This window comes from Lissotriton vulgaris, chromosome 2_1, assembly GCF_964263255.1.
Source record: "Lissotriton vulgaris chromosome 2_1, aLisVul1.2, whole genome shotgun sequence".
NCBI lineage: Eukaryota > Metazoa > Chordata > Amphibia > Caudata > Salamandridae > Lissotriton > Lissotriton vulgaris.
The window spans coordinates 1,535,089,021-1,535,111,838 of record NC_141687.1 but is presented as its reverse complement, the minus strand read 5'-3'; the positions used below and the strand labels follow the sequence as shown (position 1 = coordinate 1,535,111,838).

Here is a 22,818-nt window from a genome sequence, read left to right as displayed (position 1 = left end):
CAAATTTCGCCAGTTCATATGGGGCACGAGATTCAGACTCCAGACGGATCACAAGCCACTCATCAAAGTATTGACGTCATCAGGTCACGACACAGCCACCCCGAGAATAGCAAAAATGACCCTGAAGCTGCTAGATTATACGTACGACGTGGAATACCTTCCAGGTACGCAGAACAGGGTGGCTGATTACCTCAGCCGGGCATCGGCCATGGAAGAGGCGCCAGGAGAGACTCCGGACACAGAGGAGATGGTCGCTAGCATGGAGGATCATGAGTCATCCATCAGTGCGCAGGAATGGCAGGCGGCTTATGAGCTCGATGAGGAGAAGATGGAAGTAAGGAGACATCTCACAGTGGGGTGGCCGGACAAGAAGAAGCTAACGGAGGGTGTCCGACGTTTCTATGAGATGAGAGAAGAATTGTCCCTGAGTGACTCGGGGATATTCTTGTACAGAGGAGAGAGAGTGGTGCCACCAGTGACGCTGATACCCCGACTGCTGAAAGTGCTCCACGAGGGGCATCTGGGCATAGTGAAAACCAAGGCATTGGTCAAACAGATGTATTGGTGGCCAGGAATGGATGCCCACATCGAGAGACAAGTGCGGGAGTGTGGACAGTGCCAAGGAGCGGACAAGGTGCTCCGCCCTCTCAGACCCGCTCTGGGGAAGTTCGACACACCGCATGGCCCTTGGGAGGACGTGGCTATAGATATCCTGGGGCCCGTCCTGGACAGTAGAGGAGTAAACAAGTACATCTGTGTGTTAATAGACAAATACTCCAAGTGGCCAGAAGTGGACATACAGGAAGCGATGGACACAGACACGATCCTGAAGTTCCTAACTGGGGGTGTTCCTCAGAGAAGGAATTCCCAAAACAATCCTCAGCGACAATGGTCCGCAATTTGTATCGGACAAGTGGGGAAGATACATGAAAAGGAATGGGATCGAGGTGAGACACACTGCCGTGTACCATCCAGCCTGCAACGGCCAAGTCGAAAGATTCAATAGAGTGCTCATGGGCTCCATCCAGGCAGCCATATCGCAAGGAAAAGACTGGGAGATGGAAATGATGAACATGATTTGGGCCTACAGGATAACGCCCGCTGTAGTGGGGTACAGTCCGTTCCAGGTGTTAAGAGGACGGCACCCCTTCACTCGAGACAACGTGGCATGGAGGGAGAAAACCATCACCAGCAAGTGGTCCCCAGCCGTGGTGCAGCACAATCTGGAGAAGGCCCAGAAGATCTACGCAGCACACTACAACAAGAGACGCAGCGCGAAGGAAACAACGCTGGAAGAAGGGGAGTGGGTTAGGATCAAACTCCCCACCCTACAGAAGAAAGGCGAAAGCAAATTCAGCCAGCCGCTACAAGTCAAGGAGGTGCGTGGCAGGGCGGCTCTCCTCAGTGATGGCAAGGTCTGGTCGCAAGACCGCATGGCCAGGGTCAACAAAATACTAGTGTGGCCCAAGGCCGAGGAAGTCGAAAGATGCATGGATCACCAGGAGGTTGGACCGCTTCCTGAGTTCGGCACAGACAACCAAGAGGAAGGTGCTGGTGAGGACAATGAAGAAGTTGTCCTGAGGGCCAGGTCGACTGACGGAGGAGGAATACAAGCGAATACGGAGCAGGGAACAGACGTGAGAGAAGCTGGGGTGTCCCAAGGAGAGACAGCGGCGAGAGAGAACATGCCGGTAAGACACACCCGCAGCGGAAGGGCAGTTGTAGTGCCCTCTCGTTATAGTGACTTTGTAATGGACGGACACTAGCTTGGTGCCGGCCCCCCTGGGCGCCCCACATAGACTATGTTCACAGTTGGAGGACATTTACCGTTGGGGGGAATGTTATATCCTTGTGATTGTGTAAAGGGGAGAGATATGTGGTGTGCGCTCTAGCCTACCGGCGTACACGTGATGACGCGTTACGCCGTAGGCTAGAGCGAGATAGGCGCGCATGTGCAGAAGAAGAAAAGTAAAGGCGCGAAGGTTAGGAAACGGCAGTTGGCGACCGGAGCTTAACGTAGTTAGACGCTCGGCGCCCTTAGCTTGTAACTTGCAATAAAAGTATAATAAACGGAGACCTGTTCACCTACCTGTGGTTTGAGTGTCCATGTGGGGGAGTCTACAAACATTACAATTACATGTACGACCACTTCTGCTCAGGCCCCCTGCCCCTGCTCAAGCTGCATATAATAATGGGCCAGCCTTGCACGAAAAAGGGAGTGACACCTCCGCCCCATTGGTAAAACAGACATACTGGGCTGGGCACTGGGCTGCTGGTGGCATCTGAACAACATAAACGCTGCCCAAATCGGCACACAGGTTGCCCAAAAAAGAGGCCCACAGCTCTAGCTCAGATACTGGCCCCAGTGGCGTAACGAAACTTGAGGGGCCGCCCTGCAAGATACGTGGAGGGCCCTTCTCTGAACTCAATCAGGAGCTCTTGGGCTATTGCTATTGCACAAGTGCCCGCCTTACTAATCCACCCCTGCTCAAACCATCATAGAACTTAGTAGTGTATAATAATAATCATGAATAGTATTGATTTTTGTATCTTGTCATATGTTTGATGTATGTATATTTGTTTTCCTATTTTTCTTTTTTAAGTGTAATTAATGTTTCTTTCCTGTCTGTGTTAGTTTCTTTTAAGCCTCTTGTGAGAAACTTTCTATGTTGCATGGTTAGCCCTCCACTTTTTGCGTGCTAGGATGTGGTTTCAAATGTAGCGCACTGGGTTCCTGCCAATCAGGTCCCCTACACCAGTGCTTCTTCCCCCAAAACAGACTCCCAGTTGGTACTTTTGCCCCCTGTAAGTCCCTAGAAAATGATACCCAGGATTCCTTTGACCTGGGAGCTGGATAGAGTCCCATGTGACCCCCCCTACTGGGTCCATGCCACTGTCTTGCAGCTTGCATGCCCCTGTGAGGGAAAAATCAACAAAGTCGACATGGAACCCTGAATGTGTTCATACCAAGCAGCACTGCCTGTAGGCATAGGTAAGTCACCCCTCTGTCCCTAGGGCAAAGTGCACTATACCACAGGTGAGAGCATATCTGCAAGAGCATGAGCAGGTTTGCCCTTATAATATTGAGGTCCATTTTCCTAATATTGTAAGTGCCAGGGAAGCCATAAAGAGTACATGGGCTGGGAACATGAGAACGTGGCTTCACTGAACACAGGAGTGTTTGGTACCAAACTACTACTTACAATAAATCCCCAATGTCAGTGCAGGATTTATTGTACTATGTACTCAAAAGGCACCTCAGAAGTGGACCCCTGGGTAAATAGCCCTTGCTCTCTTGGACCAGAACTAATGCACATCCTTGGCAGACAAGTCATGCTTCCTCCCCTAGGCTGGGTCAGTGCTCGAAGAGGGGAACTTCAAAGGCCTGCCACCTTTGTGAGGTGATCCCCAGCCTCTGCTGCTAGCAGCAGATAGCAGCCCCTGCCCCCCCCCCCACTATGGGAGTGAAAACCAGCAGGAAAAATTCAAAAGAATAGGAGGTGTGCACACCATTGCCAACCCACCCCTAAGGTGTTAGAGGCAAGGTGAACTACAAATTTTAGTCCTCACCATCTTGAAGATAGGGAGACCCCTCCAATCAAGGCTGGGTATATGCCCTCTCCCACAGGAGGGTGGCTTATTATAGGGTGTAGTCACCCCAGCATAGGTGCCCATCGGCCCTACTTTCTACTCTCCAAAAGGGAACCTAAATATAGTATTTTGGTGGCTTCCCCCGATCTAGATCTGAGATGACCTAAGAAGAGAGAAGATGACCGTTCAGAAAATACTGAAGACGACGACTGCCTTGGCCCCAGCCCTACCCGCATGGTTTCCAGCTTCTGTAAATGTGTGACCTGTCTTGTAGCAAGTGACCTCTGAAACCCCTGGGAGGACTGCTGCCTCAAAAAAGACACCCATCTCTCATGGACAGTGGACCTGTCCTGAAGAAACCTGCTCCAAGGACTCCGGATACAGGTGGATCCACGTCTCCTGCCCACTCTGCACCCGTGCAAACTGCCCAAGTCTGAATGGCTCACCTGTGCAGTGAAGTCTCCCCAGTGATCTTGACCATGTTTCCAGCATTGGCTGACCTCTCCTGCCCTCCACCATGGCACCGGCACTGTGAATCCAAAGTCTCCCCCCACCGCGACCGCCTCCGTTAAGGAGACTCCGACTTCGAAAAGCATCACTGCATCTGAAGCCCCTGGGCCTTGGTGAGCTGAACCAATGATGCCCCTATGACCTCCTCCATCTCTACTTACCTCTGCTGTCATTGGTATCCCTCCTGCAACCTCCAGTACTACGCAGCCGCGGTTGGTAGTGGGAGTAGCTGTTGGGCGGTGATGTGGGGAGGGGGTGGGCCAGGATGGGGGATAGTAAACTATGGATTACGGAGGTTTACAGGTAAGTAAATATATCAATAAATAAAACAAATTTTGTTGCGCGCACTGCATCCCGAAATGTGATGCAGTGCACGCAACAAAATTTGTTTTATTTATTTATATGTTTACTTACCTGTAAACCTCTGTAATCCATAGTTTACTACCCCCCACCCTGCCCCTCCCCATGTCACCGCGCGCCAGCTTCTCCCACTACCGACCGCGGCTGGTACCACGCATGCAGCCTGTTTGCTGAAAGAAGGTTCTCTATTGAATAGCATTGGGGGCCTGACGCCAAATTTGCAGCCTGCACCCGTTCGCTCCCTGTGCCGCTGGTGGTGTATTCTTGGTGTTGCTGTGTGCCCCCCCTGTTCTTGACCTAACCCCTAAAGCAAGCAATCTGGCTCCTGGCACCCCATCTCCATTGGAAAGCACTGGGTCAAACTGTGAATTTGACTGCTGCACCCAGCCATCCCTGTGCAGTTGGTGGTTCAGTGTTGGTACTTACCTCACCCCTGGCCTTCATTGACTTTTAGCTCTGAAGACTGGGATTGTAAGTTTAAAATCTACCTGTTTAACCTCAATATTGTTTTCCCAATAGGATAACATTGGACTCTGCTGAAAGGTTTCTCTCGATTTATGAAGTTGAAAATAATTTTTAGTTACAAACGTACATACATGATTATGAAGACCTTGTTCCTAAATAAAATGCCAACAAAGTATATTTTTTTAAAATTGGTCTGGATCTCCTTATTGTGTTGTGTGTCTATTATTGATCACTGTTGTGCAAAAAATATATTACACTCCTCTGTGTTAGGCCTAAGGCTGCTCGCCCACACTACCACTAATAGAGCGCTTTGGATTTTCCATTGACCTCTGTACACTTTTGGGGAACCCCTGGACTCTGTGCACGGTATTAACACCTAGTGGTAATATCATATACGGGGCCAGCTTCCTACACCTATCAAAAGTAGAAGAAAGAATTCAACTGGCCTTACCTCCCTTTCTCTCCACCAACCTTTGAAACCTAAAACAATATTTTTCTACGTTTACCTCTACCTACCCATCCATGAACTCTAAAAATCTCTTACCTCCCTTTAACTCTCCCTACCCCATAAAATGATAAAACCCTTACCTCCCTATTCCCTTTCCCTCTACGTACCGCTGAGCCCTGACAACCATTGCTCCTTTACCTCTACCTGCCCCTGGCCAATTAATACCCGATTCCTTACCTTGAAACCCTTTTTAGTGATATAAAAATTGTCATTTAAAAAAAAAAAATACTTAACTTCATTGTAAAGTCCTGTCTTGCAAAATCCTTTAAAAGGCCCTCATTGTACTTTCCTGCATTATAAAGATTTGTGTTGTAATGTCCAACATTGCAAAGATCACATTGTAAGCGTTACTTACCTTCTGCAGTATCAACGTCAGCAAACTTAAAAAGGTTTCTTTCCTCAGAACTGCATTAATGAACGCAAAACTTCATGATGTTGGTAGATAATTAAATGAAATAATTCAAACACTAATAACTGTATAATCCAAAAGTCTTTCACTCTTCGAAAAATCATCAGAATCTTACTGCTAATTGAAGACCAAAAAATGAAAATTAAAAAATAGGTCAATGCCTGACACAGTACTTTGAATCCTTACTAAAAGGTGCAATACTGCAATATACACAACTGTTTGTTTATAGCTGCAACATTCAACTCTGATACTAATAACCTGCACCCTAAGGGCTGGAAAAAATCTGATGCTGTAACAACTATATCCTAAGGTCTTCCCTTGCACAGTGTGCTGTCCATTTCTGTATGAACTGGAAAGCTGGCATCCTCCATTAGGAAATGTCGGAAGGCATCTGAAGGCATTCCACCATATGCTACCAATTAGTATCTTCACATCCAGGTAACATTCTGAAATTATCTTTCCTCCATTTATTTTTAAGGTCTCAGTTTGTTCGAGGAGAATCTTAATTTGTGTCTGAAGATGGGCTTCGGGTGATGTGACCGCTTGTTCAATGTAAAATTGTAAACTGATACTTGTATAGCGCACTACTCACACGCAAGGGTCACAAGGCGCTTGTACGAATACCGCTGTGGAACCCCAATCCTGGCTTTCCCTGTGAGGCGTTCACTCCTGGGTACCCCCAGGGTGGGAGCCAGGCATCCTTAGCGTTGTGGGGGCCGTTGTGGAGATTAAAGAAGCTATTGCCCAGAGTTGCAGAGTGGGACTCTATGATTAGAATAGGCACCGAGGCGAGAATTATCAGGTCCATGGAATTTTGAGCCCAAGACCCGCCGAGGCAGGGAATTGAACCCTGGTCCTGGGCTAGACCTCTGCATCAGGGTCTGCCGCTCTAACCATTGAGCCACACTTCTCCAGTTGCATGCAGATATATATCTGCTGATTGCATTGTGCTGTACAGGCTTTGCATTTTTAGTTTGGGGTAAGGGATGCCTTGCCAACATTTGTCTGCAATGGATGTAAAGTTTTCTGTCAAGGAATTGCCAAAATGTGCTTACAGTTTGCAAAGGATGACCTAAGATCTTCTTTCGTAAGAGAAAAGGATGCCTTCTGCAAACTTCAACATCCATTACTGGATCTGGGAATTGTAGTACAATGTGGTCACTATGTGATCACTATATGGTCACTAATCTTGAGCTGAATGTGACATGGCTTACAGTGTCAGGGTTACAGTGTCAGGAACTCTTAGGTTTTGGAAACTTCAGTGATAGCTACTCCATGATCCCGGTGTAGTTAGAAGAAGCGCAAAGGTGTTGTTCCAATGTGTTGTCTGTAAGTGGCGAGACCGTGGTAGAAGTTATAGATACCTAAATGAGATACATTTCCTTACAATTCAACCCATTTGGAATTATTTCCAGTCTCAATGATTATCTTGAAATCTTTTCAAACCTCAGCACTGGTGGAAACATTTTGGACAGAATTGCAATTGATGGACCAGGGTTTCACAAAAAAGAATCCTGCTCGAATGGATACCCCCATAATACGTACTAACAGTAAGTAAATTGTAGTAACCCAACATAAACATAAGGGAGCTGCTTTGCGCATGCCTGAACAAACACGTAAATAATTAATATTGTAATACTTTTTGTGCTTTAAAAGAAATGAAAAAGTTTGCATGAATAGGCCGCATATGCATGAGTGTTTTTATATGTTGCATCGTGCTTTAAAGTAATAATTAATGCCGCTTTTGCACTAAGCTTATGCTAGGTAAGATTAATGGGGAATAGTGCACGGTGGGTGATAAACAATGGTTTCATTATCATATAATTAATAAATGTTTATTTTCATCTACTTAAGTGTATTGGATGAAGCAGCCATCTTTATAAAATTGGCTAATGTGGGAGGGAAAGCTGCAAGGAATGAGGCTTCTATCATGAGGCAAGAAAAAATACGCTGTGCATCGCAGATGACATGAAAAAGGGTAAAGGCCAGAGTGTCAGATGACTGCAAAATGCTGTACTCCGGCGTGGGACCGGAGATGAACATTGCAGATGATGTTAATTTGTAAAAGAGAATTGTTCAAATGTTGTATGTTATGTGGGGAACATGAGAACAAACTAATACCCAAACTCTGGAAACCGATTTGAACAATAAATGAGTTCAATGTAAGGGGAAATCACCGTGGTGTGAAAACACCACCTCCCAAGCCCACCAATCCCTGTGTGAGTTTGATGATAATTTGCAACAATTGAGGGATGGACATGCCAATTTTTGAGTATAACTGGGTTGCTTTTAGGGGTGTGGTTAAGAGCTTAGGCTGACAGGAAAGAAGAGGGGAGATGCGTTGATGTCCCTCGGTTTAAAAAAAAAGGCCTAGCTGTTTCTGACCTGTCCTGTTCCTGTCCTTATACATCTTCCCCCACATGCATCAATGTAAGGTTTTGCGATTCCTTATTTGTGAAAATTAGGGAATCGCAAATAAGAATCGCAAAACGGGATGCATGATTAAAATCGCATAAAATTTGCGATTCAGTAAAAATCGCAATTTTTACCGATTCGCAAATATTATGTGAATTCCAATTTACGATTTCGCAATTCCCATTGATTCCTATGGGCCAAAGGGCCCATAGGAATCAGTGGGAATTGCGAATTCTCAAATTAGAATTCGCAAAATGTTAATGCATTCCATGGGTGCAGGGGGGGGGGTCCAAAGGACCCCCCCCTGCACCCCTGAAATGTATTTTAAAGTGCATGTTTCACACACACATGTCCTAAGGACATGTGTGTCTGTAACATGACAGTGTGTGAAAATGCAATTTTGAGCATTTTAACACATTTTCGCAAATTACCACGAGGTTCAACCTCGTGGTAATTTGCACCCCCTAATTGCGAATTCGCAATTTGAAAAGTAATCATGCGTTGCTTTTAAGGAATCACAAATTTGCGATTCCTTAAAAGCAATCGCATTTTTGGAATTCGCTAAATATAGCGATTTTTCCAAAAATGTTCGATGCATACTAAAAAGATATTTAGGAATCGCAAACGGCCGATTTTACCGAATCGCACCGTTTGCGACTCCTAAATACCTTGATGCATGTGGCCGCTTGTTCCCTAATTCAATTTCGGGGAACCTTTACCATTCCCTCGGCTGTGGGGGTGGTTTTCCTACAGACCAATAGGCCTGTATTTAGCCTAAATCGTTCTCAGAATCTAAATCTTAATGTATTTTGTCTCAGAAACTTTTGTCTCTCAACCTATCTACTCCTTCAATTATATATTGATATGTATTATTTAGATGAAACTATTGCCTTTGTTAGGTATATTATGTTTGGCATACATGTGTTGCTGAAACTTTTGTCTCTTACTCTATCTACTCCTTTCATTGCATTAAGTCATTGTTTAATTTGGATGAGTTTGAAAATATATATATAATTGTTTCTTTCGCGAGATTCAGTGTTTGTAATCTGTGACTAAATGCAACTGAGCAGAAACCCTTAATACTGAGTGCTAGACCTGGCATCTTTGGCGTGGTTTCCCCTGTCTTTTTGCCTCTGCCTCTTGTATTTTTGGCGCTGTGCTGGATTTCGTTTTTGCTGGTTCAGATGTGTTGGGCACTTTGCCGCTGCTGATCAGTGTCAACGTGCAAGTGCTCCCTGTGTAAATTTTTATTGTGATTGGTTATCCATGATTGGCATATTTGTATCACCAAGAAGTCCCTTGTAAAGTGCACTGAGTGTGCCAGGGCTGGTGATACCAATGCTACTAGTGGGCCTGCAGCACTGATTGTGCCATTCACATGAGTAGCCCTAACATGGTGTCTCAGGCTTGCCACCGCAGTGGCTGTGTGCAGTCTGTGAACTGCCATGTCCTCCTGGTCAGTGTCCCCACTGACCAGGCCTAACCCTTCCCGTTCTGTGCACATTAGTCACCCCTATGGAAGGCACAAGGTACCCCCTTGGGCAGGGTGCAGTGTATGTGAGAGGTAGAGCATTTACTAGTGCACATGACATGCTCTGGCAGTGAATAACAACCATTTTCGTTTCTCACTATTGTAAGGCTACCTTGCCCATAGGCTATCATGGGGGATGGGAAACAACCTTTACAACGCAACTTTTACAACGCACTACCATTACAACAAAACTTTTACAACGCAAGATCCATTACATCGCATGCCATTACAATGCAACCATAACAACGCAGTAATTACAACGCATACCATTACAACGCATACCATCACAACGCATAGTACCCTTACACTATCCAACACTTACCCTACTTTTGCACCCCCTGGAGTTAGAATAGTAATTTTTACCTCTACACTATCCAACACTTTCCCTACTTTTGCACCCCCTGGAGTTAGAAGAGTAATTTTTACCCCTACACTATCCAACACTTTCCCTACTTTTGCACCCCCTGGAGTTAGAAGAGTAATTTTTACCCCTACACTATCCAACACTTACCCTACTGTTGCAGCCCCCTGGAGTTAGAATAGTAATTTTTACCCCTATACTATCAAATACTTACCATACATGCAATGTAATGGCTTGCGTTGTAATGGTATGCATTGTAAAGGTAGTATGCGTTGTAATGGAATGCGTTGTAAAGGTAGTTTTTAAAAATTAGTTGTAATGGCATGCATTGTAATGGATTTGCATTGTAATGGATGTTGCGTTGTAAAACATGTGTTGTAAAGGTATGCGTTGTAAAAGCATGCGTTGTAACATCATACATCCATGGGGGATGCTGCCTACAGTGGCTACCAGAATATCTTCCCATAGGAGCGAGGTAGGACTTTAAAGTCTGGTATCCCTGAACTCAGAATTTAATAACACATCTTTTAGGAAAGGTTGTTTTTAAATCCTGTGTTTGAGAACAGCACTTTTAGAAAGTTGCTGTTCTCTTGTCTGACCTTTCTGTGTGCCTTGGCCAGTTTGTGAATTGACTGCCTGGTTTGGATTTTTGCTGTTTTTGTCTTGTTTAGTTTATATTAAATACTTCTATTTTTCTAAAACTGTTGTAGAGTCAGTTTGTGGTGTTTTCACTGTGTTACTGTGAGTGTTGGTACAAATACTTTACACATTGCCTTTGATAAGCCTGACTGCTCATGCCAAGCTACCAAGGGGGTGAGCAGGGGTTATCTAAAAAGTGCATCCTTCCTACCCTGACTAGAAGCAAGTGTCCCTATTTGGACAGTGGTACCTACCTCTGCCAACTAGAGACCCCTAGTTCTAACACTGAGATATACAAATTCATTATTAACTTTATTGAGAGTCAGTGATAATTGTTATTGACTAAATGGGTGGTAAGTTAGTAGTCATCATTTCCATCAACTATTCAACTAATTGGTCCATCAACCAAATAGAAGGAAAGTTGATATTAAAGATTATTTATTGAAAGATGTCTCATTTGAATATATAAAAGGAAAGAATTGTTGGAACTTATAAATTGACCGACCGCATCAGGGATTTAGGGTGAATGTGTATGGACCATAGTGTTATGATGCTATTGATTATTGATCCCTGATAAATGTTGATATCACACTGGATCACACCCTAGGCATAGCTAGCAGAGGTATTAGTATTTTTAAGGGTTGAAGCAAAAAATGAGATCAGCAATAGTAGCATTAGTAAAACTAATAGTGGTAAAAGTAGTAATAACTGAAATACCTCTACTTGTATCATCAATAGTAGCAATAATTGCAGAAGGATTCATGGTAGCTGTACAGGGATCATTAGTACTGGATATACTATTATATTTTCCTGCATCACTTTGTCTGTCGTCCGGAATGAGGATAACTGTATTGGTTTGCAAGTGGGTTGGTATATGCAGTCAACTAATTAAAGTGGGCACCTTAAACCAGGCCACATGACCCTTATGATGTGTGAGGTCAAAGATAACCTTATAGAAAGCTATCCTGGTGGTAGCTACGGAGATCAGCCTTCAGGCCTAATCTTGAAGGAATGTAAAGCAGCTTATTTTACCAGAATATCACCTCCTGAATGACTAAATGAAAGGAAAACCAGACAGTAGTTATATAAAAATATGTATTTATTAATAGAACTATCTCTACTAATCTCTACATGAGATTAGAACATAAAGCACACAATACTGTAACGATTGAACATTCGTAAGTAGCAAAATACACAGCGGGCTCCAGGGGGAGACTGAACCACATACTAAACAAATTGTATAACAATCACGACTTCAATAGACACAGTGCCTAGAGCACATAGAATCATTAGGACCACAAGGAACCGCCCGGAGGAGTGACACAGGGAGCCCACGGAGGACGGGTGCAGTGAGGAAACACGACTGCGTGCTCCGTACAACTCCATTGAAAAGTAGCCGCTGGAAAGCTAGAGTTTAAGGACACTTCTACGAGGACTTCAAGCAAACCCTTTGGAACATAGGAGGTTCTAGAGCCTACCCACCAGGGAGTACTGAAGTACCTGTGTTACCATTCCCAGAGGAGCCGGATGCATAGGGTTCAAATGGTGTCTGAAACCTTTGTTGTTTTCAGTGAAGAGCTGCAAAGAAGTACTGCTGCCAGGAAGGCAAAGAGTGTCCGGTGGAATTCAAGCCTGGATTCGAGTTGAGAGGAACCTGACAGTAGAGGGGACAGAGTCTGGGTCACGGCAAGTGACCAGGAGCTCGGTAGTCCAATGCCCACCGATGTCGAGTGCTTCAGTTGCGAAGAAGGAATGCTTGACTCTGCAGCCACAGGGAAAAGGAGATGGTGAGAATGACCAGGGTCCGGAGGTGAGCTGTCCCACAAAGGATTTCGAGTGCTGAGGGGTCGATGTCTGGCTGGAGCACCAACAAGCCTTGGCAAATGCAACCCACATGGTCAGAGGAAACAGGTTACGGTGTGAACCAGCAAGGTCCAGGACACTCTCCAAGCAATGGAGAGTCAGGGCACATCTGGAACAACCAGGTAAACCCAAGAATGAACAGGGTGACTCTCACCAGGACCCACAGGCCAACGGACCAGGGATCGCGAGGAGACCTCAAGCAAGTTTGCAAAGCACCAGCCCACAGAGCACTCAGTGAGTGGAGGATGGATATCTTCAGTTCAAATACTACTTAGGGTCAGGACTAGACAGAGTCCAATGTACAGGCTCAGGGAATGCCAAAAAGAATAAGCACTTGCAAATGGACGTGGTGCACAGGGGTTCGGGTTGCATGGCCCCCACGAGGAATGCTGGTCTCAGAATCGCTGTGAGGTTAGTTCTACCTTATAAACCTTTGAGAACGTACCTCCTGCATTGCTGAAATCTTCGGAAATCTACCGGAGCACTGGAGAAGCAAACCAGTCAGATGCGTTTAGGTGCCTGCTGCTGCAGCGGAGTAACTCCTTTACTCCAAGGGAGATTCTTCAGTCGTGCAATCATAGTGCAGGCAGTCAAAGTACTTGGGGGTATATTATCAAGGGGGTTTATCTCCACATTTTTGGCTTTAAAAGCCAAGAAAGTGGAGATAAAATTATCTCCCTATTAACTAGCTGTCGCTATCACCAGTTAGTGACAGCTAGTAGGAGATAGCGACCATCTTTGGCCCCCCTTTGCATGTCAGTAATATTTATCAGTAATGACATGCAAAGTGGGCGTGCCAAGATGTTAGCGACTAGAAACAGTCGCTATCTCCTATTACCAACTTATGGAGATATTCGCGCTAAGCGCGAATATCTCCAAAATCTAACACCTGCCCTGAGCAGTTCTTAACCATGTTATCCAATGGGAGGTGGATAACATGGCTAAGAGCATTAGCTCGGTAGTGCATGAATATCGCTGACTTTTCAGCGATTTTCATGCATTGCGGCCGATTTTTATCGCATTTGCGATAAACCTTGGTAATACCAAGGTTTATCTGCAATAAAAATCACCGCAGCTCAGCGATAAATGTTTGTCTCTAACCAAGCAATAGCGATAATTATCGCTATTGCTTGGAAATATGCCCCTAGGTTTCTTCTTACCAGAATCTTGTCCAGGTAAAATCGAAAGTCCTCTAGTTTGGTAACCCACTTAATACCCATGGGAAGGGGTTGGACGGATTCTTTGGACCCTCCTAGGGGATGGGCAGGCAGAGGGGTGGCCAGTTTTGTTTCAGAGCTGGAGCCAATGGCTCCAAGAACTGGTTTGAGCTGGACTATGCACAGGGACACCAAATGTGCCCCCTGTGCAGACTTCTGGCACTATGAGAATGCACCCACCAGCACCAACACACTAAAGCCTGTCCCTGTGACAGGATGCCTATTGTCATGCCTTCCTCTGCTCGAGCTTGGCTCAGCAGCAGGAGAGCAGAATCGTGTCTGTGGCTGACAGCATCCATTTTCCACTGCCTAGGTCAAGAAAGCTGGTACCAGTTAGACCAGTTAGTTAGTTAGTTGGTCTACAGTAGTAGTTCTAGAAGGGTGGAATCATACCGTTACTGGTGTGGAGGTATGATTCCAAGGTGTTTGACACCAAACACAACATGTTTCTAAGCAGCGATTTTAAAATTAGCATTTACCGTGAGGTTATAATGCACTTAAACATATATGTCTGAGTGCATCACAGACAACTCCATAAAATGGTCTCCGAAGGCTGCAGAGGGGTCTGCTCATGCAGGGGCACTCTCTCACGAAAAACCCAGCACCCTGCCTTCAGGATTTATAAGGCCTGCCATAGGGGTGACTGATAGGTTTTTAAGTGCAGTGATTTAGATAGATATAGTTAACCTATATCTCAGTAAGTGGTGCAAGCACCATCTAACACAGTCTGCAGTGGAAGGCCTGTTGTGCCATTTTGAATAGCCTCTCATGGGTGACATAATACATGCTGCAGCCCATGGAGGCCTCTGGGGTACCTATGCCCTGGGTATATGGTATATCAAGTACTAGGGACTGATAAGGGTACATTAGTATCCAATCTGGTGTGTAACGAAAGTACATACATAGACATTTAAGGGAGAAAGCAGATAGACTGGGGTCCTGGATACCAGGATCCTAGTCAGACTAGTCAAAAACAGTGATACATCAGCAAAAAAGTGGGGGTAACCATAAGAAACAGATCCTACTTTCCTACAGAAGCCATCTTGACTTTCCACTGCTCTGGCTAGAAGTCTGTCTGAAACGAAACAGTAACCATACAATATATATTTAATTACCCTTAATGCTTTTCCGTGGCTTTGCTTACTAAAGATAATACATCTTAACAGTCTCTTTGAAATATTTTAAAGTAATGCCTGAAAACCCCCAGAAAAAAAATATGTTTAAGGAAGTATGCCTGCTCCCTGTACACTTACATTTTAATTATTCGAATGATCTGTTTAAACCTCATTAATACTTGTATTCCGCTTGTTTGAAAGATCAGCTGCATTTCTTTCTCATGCATTTTACGGTGATTCGAACTCTCTATTATGGCAGTATCAATGCCTTATTCTGTGCTTACTGTTGGCAAGAGCTTTGTGAGCATTAAGCAAGCCTACATCTATTAGGAAGAACGTGTTCACGTTTTGACTAGACGGACAAGCAATGTGACCTAATGATGACGACAGTTAATATAATAGTTTATTTCAAAATCATGGTTTTCATTAATAAGGAATGGCGTAAACTTGCCCAATACTGTACCTATCTCCCTCAAGTTCACACACAGCCTTCACTACTGGGCTCCAGTCAAATGCTCCAGGTTCCTTCTTCAGCCACTTTTCAAGTTCGTGGCGGTTTGCGTCAGTGAAATCTGAAGCAATAATTTCTTCAAAGGCATCACAGGCAGAGATCAATTGATGGATAGAGGGCCCAGAACCAATATCGACCAGAGTATGTCCAGATACATTGCCTAGTGAGTAAAACAAAAAACAGATCAGCAACTCAAATTCAGAAATATGTCATAGCTAAAGAGTTGAATCAACAAAGGACATGATTTAAAGCCAGACAAGTTCCAACTTGAATTTGAGAAAAGCAGTTAATAAGGACATATGCGGCAAGTACAGATGCAAAAAAAAAGATGCAGCTTCGGCGTCCACATTTGGGAGAAAGGACAAGAAACCATAGCATTATGAGTCGGTCATTTAGTGCCAATCACATTCATTTTACAATTATGATCATATGTGACCCTTATGAATTTTTAAATCCTAGCTTGCTAAACCTTTTCTATTTCTTCTGTGATCGTTTGCTTATGTAATTTTGATACGAATTTAAAGAGACTAGAAGGTGGTAAACTAGGAATCAGTCAGCAAGGCTTTTATTGTGTCATTCTTTCGATGCATATGATGATCAGCAGAGATGCGTTTTATTCTGACTTGTACACCTCTGAGTTTCTCCTCGTCAGCATAGCATAGGCATATAAAAGCAACACAAATCATATTTGTAAATTATGTTTAATTGTTCAGTTTAAGTTGATCTCCTTCTCCAAACCATATCTTGCACCAAAGTGGGTATATAGAAATGTGAAAGGGATTTCTTTCATTAAGAAATATTAATGGAACTATGGTATAGATGTTTTATGATGATGCAGGGACACACACAAAGTAAAACATGTTTTTCTGCTGTAAGTAAAAACAAACATTTAATTTGACAGATTTTTCTTCTGAGCAGGTGGAAACTTGTACATTTTGGTTGTACTATAAATCTATTTTAATATGGCAACTTATTTGGTATCTATCATTTACTGATTAAAATGTTGTTGGCCAAACTATTGAATTTGCCATGTAAAAAAAGGTGCACAGACAGAATATTGAGTTTTGAATATCCACCTACACGAATATTGAGTTGAAAATATTGTGATTCAGAAATATCGACAGCAAAAATATTATTGCAAAGAATTTCGACTTTAAGATAAGAAATAATGTTTTTGAAAATATTGAAGTTAGTAAGATCGTTTGCAAGAATACAGTTTTTTTTAATATCGATTTTTAAATTAGTGTTATGTATTTTGGTATGTATTTCAAAAGTGTGTGATATATTATTTTTCTATAAGTATTGATTTCGTTTTTTAATGTGTGTGTTACATTTTTTGTAGTTATCATTTTTATGTAAATTAAATTTAGCATAGTTCTGTAGCGGGTTATGGGTTTATAGGGGATTAGGGTGGGAAGTAATTTAATTATAATACATTAATGTATTTATTTTATTTATTAGTATTATTTTATTTAGATTTTGTAGTATTAATTGTGGGAGTTAATTGATTGATAATTAATTATTAATTGGTTGTTAATTTGCATTACATAATTAATTGGTGATTATGTTAATTGCTGGGTTTTTTAGGACCTGTTTTATATGGGAATAGGGTTGGATGTAATTTAAATTTAATCAAATTGTTCATATTTTTAATTTATTAATATGTATTTTATTTACTTTTTATTATTAATTGATTTTTAATTGGTTGTTAATTTTTATTATTTAATGAATTGCTAAATATGTTAATTGTATACATTTTTTCAGTAGCGGGTTATGGTTTTATAGGGGAATAGGGTTGGAAGTGATTTAATTATAATATAATTATTACCATATTTAAATTATTAATATGTGTGTAATTTATATTTTATAATGTTAATTGTGGGAATTATTCATTAATTAAATATTCATTATTTATTTGTTAATTATTAGTAATTAATTGGTAATTATGTTAACTGTCATTTTTATAAGAGTGGGTTGTGGAGTTGTAGGGAAATAGGGTGGGATGTAATTTATGTTTAATAAATGTAATAATATTTTTTATATATTAATATGTATTTAATTTATAAGTTATAGTGTTAATTGTGGGCATCAATATATTAATAATTATTTTTCATTGCTTGTCAAATATTATTAATTAATTAACTGGTTATTAATTAGCCTATAGTGTTATTTTAAAGGAATGGGTGGTGGGGTTTATAAGGTGAATAGGGTGGGTATTAATTCATTTATAATTAAACATTAATTAATTGGTAATAATTAATTAAACATTAATTAACACAATGTGTAATTAATTTGAGATGTAAGTTGTTGTGTGTATAGTGGTAAAGGTTGGGAAGTAAATTCTTTTAAATTTATTAATAAGTTGATGTTAATTGATATTAATGTAATAATGTAAAATTAGTTATGTGAATAGTGTAATCATTTTGGGTATGTGTTGTGGTGTTTATTGGGGTAGTGGGTGAAATATATTTTAGGTGTCATTAAATAATAATTAGTTGCTCATTAATATTCATTCATTTATTTATAAATATGTATAGTAATTATTCTTATTTTGTGTGTGGATTTTGTTTTTTAAGGGGTACTATCTGGTGAGTAAACTAATTTTTATCTGTTTTAACTTGTTTTATAATTAATAATATTTGTTAAGTTTATATTTATTTATGTTAATAATGGAGGTACCCTTTTTTAAATGTAGATGTGTGTTGTAAATTGTGTGGTGTTAGAGGGTAGGAAATATATAATATTAAATTTAGGTAGCAATTAATATTTTGATTATAATTAATTTCTATTCAATATAAGTATCTGTAAATTATTTTAAAACATTTTATAAAATAATTTTTGTAGGTATTTTTTACGTGTTTACATTATATTATTCCATCTTTTGTCATTCATTATATTTTATATATGTTTCTTGATTTGTTTTTAACAGCTTTTGTATGGAAATTGATATTTTGTTTAATTTTAATTTTGAATTGACTTCAGTGGAAATAGTAATTTGTACCCCTCCGCTATCCAACACTTTTCCTCGCACACACTGGAGTGGGAATAGTCATTTTTACCCCTCCGCTTTCCAATACATTCCCTACTCTTGTACCAACTGGAATGGGAATAATACTTTTTACCTTTTTGCTATCCAACACTTTCCCTACTCTTGCACTCACTGGAGTGGAAATAGTAATTTCTACTCGTCCGCTATCCAACACTTTCCCTACTGTTGCAGTAATTGGAGTGGGAATAGTAATATTTACCCTTCCGCTATCCAACATTTTCCCCACTGTTGCACTTGCTGGAGTGGAAATAGTAATTTGTATCCCTCTGATATGAAACACTTTCCCTACTGTTTCACTCACTGGAGTGGGAATAGTTATTTTTTCCCTTCCGCTATCCAACACTTTCCCTACTCTTGCACTCACTGCAGTGGGAATAGTAATTTTGTAATTATTTATGTTAATTATGGAGGCACACTTTTTTTAAATTTAGATGTGTGTTGTGAATTGTGTGGTGTTATAGGGTAGGGAATATTAAATATTACAATTGGGTAACAATTCATGTTTTTGATTATAATCAATTTCTATTAAATATAGTTATTTGTTTGTAAATTATTTTTAAAATTGTCATAAAATAATTTTAGTAGGTAATTTTTTAATTATAATATGCTTCCATCTTTTGTCATTGATTATATTTGTATATATGTTTTCTTCATTTGTTTTTTAACATATTTTGTATTGAAGTTGATATTTTAATTTTGAATTAATGTCAGTGGGAATAGTAATTTGTACCCATTCGCTATTCAACACTTTCCCTACGGTTGCACTCACTGGAGTGGGAATAGTAATTTTTTCCCCTCCGCTATTCAACACTTACCCTACTGTTGCACTCACTGCAGTGGGAATAGTAATTCATACCCCTCCACTATCCAACACTTTCCCTACTCTTGCACTAACTGCAGTGGGAATAGTAATTTTTACCTCTTCGCTATCCAGCACTTTGTCTACTTTTGCACTCACTGGATTGGGAATAGTCATTTTTACCCCTACTCTATACAACACTTTCCCGACTGTTGCACTCAATGGAGTGCAAAATGTAAGTTTAAAAATGATTCGATATTTTAATGTTTTAATTTATAATATAATGTTTTTTAATTATATTTTATGTTATAGGTGTGTATATATATATATATATATATATATATATATATATATATATATATATATATATATATATATATATATATTACCTACTGGCTATCGCCAGTAGGTATATATAGTTAGGATAAATTCCCTATGGGACTTTTGAAAATTCTATGTCTAATAACTTTGGCGTTTGTGGATGGAATCGGCTGAAATTTTCAGGAAAATGGCACATTTTGTTTCTGAGCAGCCCCTGAAAATTTGGTGGGGTTTCGTCAAGGGGGGGCTGAGAAAAAAGGGGGGTCCCAAAACGCGTTTTTTGCATTGAGTTTTCCATAGGGCGGTTGGACTCACTTTTAGCTCGAACGGCTGAATGGATTTGCACGAAACTTGGCAAAATTGTAGGGACTGTTAGCCCGATGTGCCTTTGCTAGGTCTCAATATATGTGCTCCAGTAGTTTTTGAGAAATTAACGTTCAAACCAAGATATATATCTGTAACAGCGCTCTGGGCAGCGATCCGGTCCGCTTACTTTTCGCTTATCGGAACTTTGCGCGCAGAAAGCTGATTGGCTCTCCGGTGTCTGTCAACATTCTAAACAGTCCGGAGCGGACGCCATCTTGTCTCTCGGTAGGATCGAGAGAGAAGAAGAGGTGGAAAACGAAGGGGGAATTTAATGAAAGGGGGCAAGGTATCCCCCTCTTGACCCCCTAGGAATGTTGTTGGGGTTATTAAAGGGTCCCGTGGGGAAAATAAAAAAAAAATGATTTTTCACGGTAGAAGCGCGGCCGCGAACTGGTAGCGAAACGGGAATTCGCCATTTTGTGCTTCGTAAATTAAATTACTAGTTATAAGTGGGTGCGGGAGACGTATCCTAATCCCTTATGTTTCCTGAGGGTGGGTGAGGAGGCTGATATATGTTGATACATCTCTTCCAGCGGCTGTGCGTGAGCTTTTTTTTTTTTTTTGCTGCGTGACAGTGCGGAGCGGCCGCCATCTTGTCTCTCGGTAGGATCGAGAGAGAAGAAAAGGTGAAAAACTAAGGGGGAATTTAATGAAAGGGGGCAAGGTATCCCCCTCTTGACCCCCTAGGAATGTTGTTGGGGTTATTAAAGGGTCCCGTGGGGAAAATAAAAAAAAAATGATTTTTCACGGTAGAAGCGCTTCACGGGCCGTGAACTGGGCCGCAAACTGGTAGCGAAACGGGAATTCGCCATTTTGTGCTTCGTTAATTAAAGTACTAGGTATAAGGGGGTGCGGGAGACATATCCTAATCCCCTATGTTTCCTGAGGGTGGCTGAGGAGGCTGATATATGTTGATATATCTCTTCCAGCGGCTGCGCCATCTTGCCTTTTTTCGAATGCCACAATTTTGTCGTGCACGGCAGCCATTTTAGATGCCAGGCTGGTCCCAGGCTATCACCTACCCCTGCGGATGTAGTTTATGGCCCCAGCTGTAGAGAATTCAGACATGCCAATCCTCCTGATTCAGGCGTGTGAGTACTGATTTCAGTGCTAGTCTCCCGCCTCCCGATTTCTGCAAGCAAAAACCCGGGGGCATATTACGAACAACTAGCGATAATTTTTGTCTATAACTTGTTTAGAGACAAAAATTATCGCCGCACATCGGCGATTTTTATCGCAGATAAACCTTGCTATTATCGCAGAAAAGTCAGCGATATTCATGTATTATTGACCTAATGCTCTTAGCCATGTTATCCACCTCCCATTGGATAACATGGCTAAGAACTGCTCAGGGCAGGTGTTAGATTTGGGAGATATTCGCGCTTAGCGCGAATATCTCCAAAAGTTGGTAATAGAAGGTAGCGATGTTAGGGACTGTTTCCAGTCGCTAACATCTTGGCACGCCACTTTGCATGTCATTAGTGATAAGTATCACTGACATGCAAAGCCGGGCCCAAGATGGTCGCTATCTCCTTTTAGGTGTCACTAACTGGTGTTAGCGACAGCTTGATAATAGGGAAATAATTTTATCTCCGCTTTCATGGTTTTTAAAGCCAAAAAAGCGGAGATAAACCCCCTTGATAATATGCCCCACGATTCCTTGGGGGTTTCAGCTGACAGGGCTTGGTATTGTGTTACATGGTAATTTTTCCATGAAACGTCAGAGGGTCGATGTAGGGGTTCTAGAAGAGGTGATAAACCATTTAAGCCTCATGAACAAGCGCATGGTCTTTTAAAGATTTGTGAAGTACTCGGGGCGGCGGTGTGTGTGTGCCCTCTTTCAGGAGCGGGCGGGGGGGCACTGCCAGCAACTTGCCAGGTCAGGTAGTGTTCAACACGTGCATCACCCTTTCTCTGCCTGCTATTGCGCTCCATGCTTCGGAAAGGTAAGAAAAAGAACGTGCATTTGAGTTTGAAATGTCCGATCCTGCAGCAGCACACTTCCAAAGCCCACACATGACAATAACCCGATTCAAGGCCCCATTCACCCGTTTTTCAAAAAATAGATAACACTCCAACAAATTAAGGTTATAAAACTTTATTAACTTTTAACGATAATGAACAGAACAAAAACTAAAAACATTTAAACATTTATTAACACAAAAAGCAACAATGGTTAGAAGCTGTCTTTTGTGCGAATAGTCCCAAGGCAGCACAACGTGCAGAGTTCTGGACGGCACCCAGGTGATGTCGCCTGGGTGCCGCACTGGTTTAGGGATCCTACAATGCTGCTCCGAAAATTGGCGTGGGGCGTCCCGGGTGGGGCGGGGGAGGCCTCGTCAGTAGCGGTCTGCTGTGCGAATAGTCCCAAGGCAGCACAACGTGCAGAGTTCTGGACGGCACCCAGGTGATGTCGCCTGGGTGCCGCACTGGTTTAGGGATCCTACAATGCAGCACAGAAAAACAGCGTGGGGCGTCCCGGGTGGTGCGGGGGGAGGCCTCGTCAGTAGCGGTCTGTGTCCAGTGTCACATGGCTGACACAACATGTACGACAGGCACCCAGGTGATGTCCAGTAAACTGCCGCACTGGTTTTGGTATCCTACAATGCTGCTCCGAAAATTGGCGTGCGGCGGCCCGGGGGGGGGGGGGGAGGCGTCGTGAACGGGTCTCCCCAGGTGGCGGCCATCTAGCTGAGTTGCGCTCGCTCTTGCGGCCACAGCGTCTCGCTCACCATGTTGTGGAGTTGCTCCCACTCTTGCAGTGCAGCGATAGGCGGCTACCACATGG

General features: G+C 42.3%; 1 protein-coding gene across 2 annotated transcripts in view; it reads right to left on the bottom strand.

The window, feature by feature from the left end:
• The window catches only part of LOC147732853 (nicotinamide N-methyltransferase-like), a 200,372-nt gene that overhangs the window by 62,904 nt on the left and 114,650 nt on the right, over positions 1-22,818 (bottom strand). The window contains exon 2 of one of the 2 annotated variants that reach the window (XM_086957399.1): positions 15,436-15,655. In XM_086957399.1, coding sequence (XP_086813525.1) covers positions 15,436-15,655 — 220 coding nt within the window. The remainder of the gene's footprint in view (positions 1-15,435; positions 15,656-22,818) is intronic. The other variant, XM_086957400.1, reaches the window with a different exon arrangement.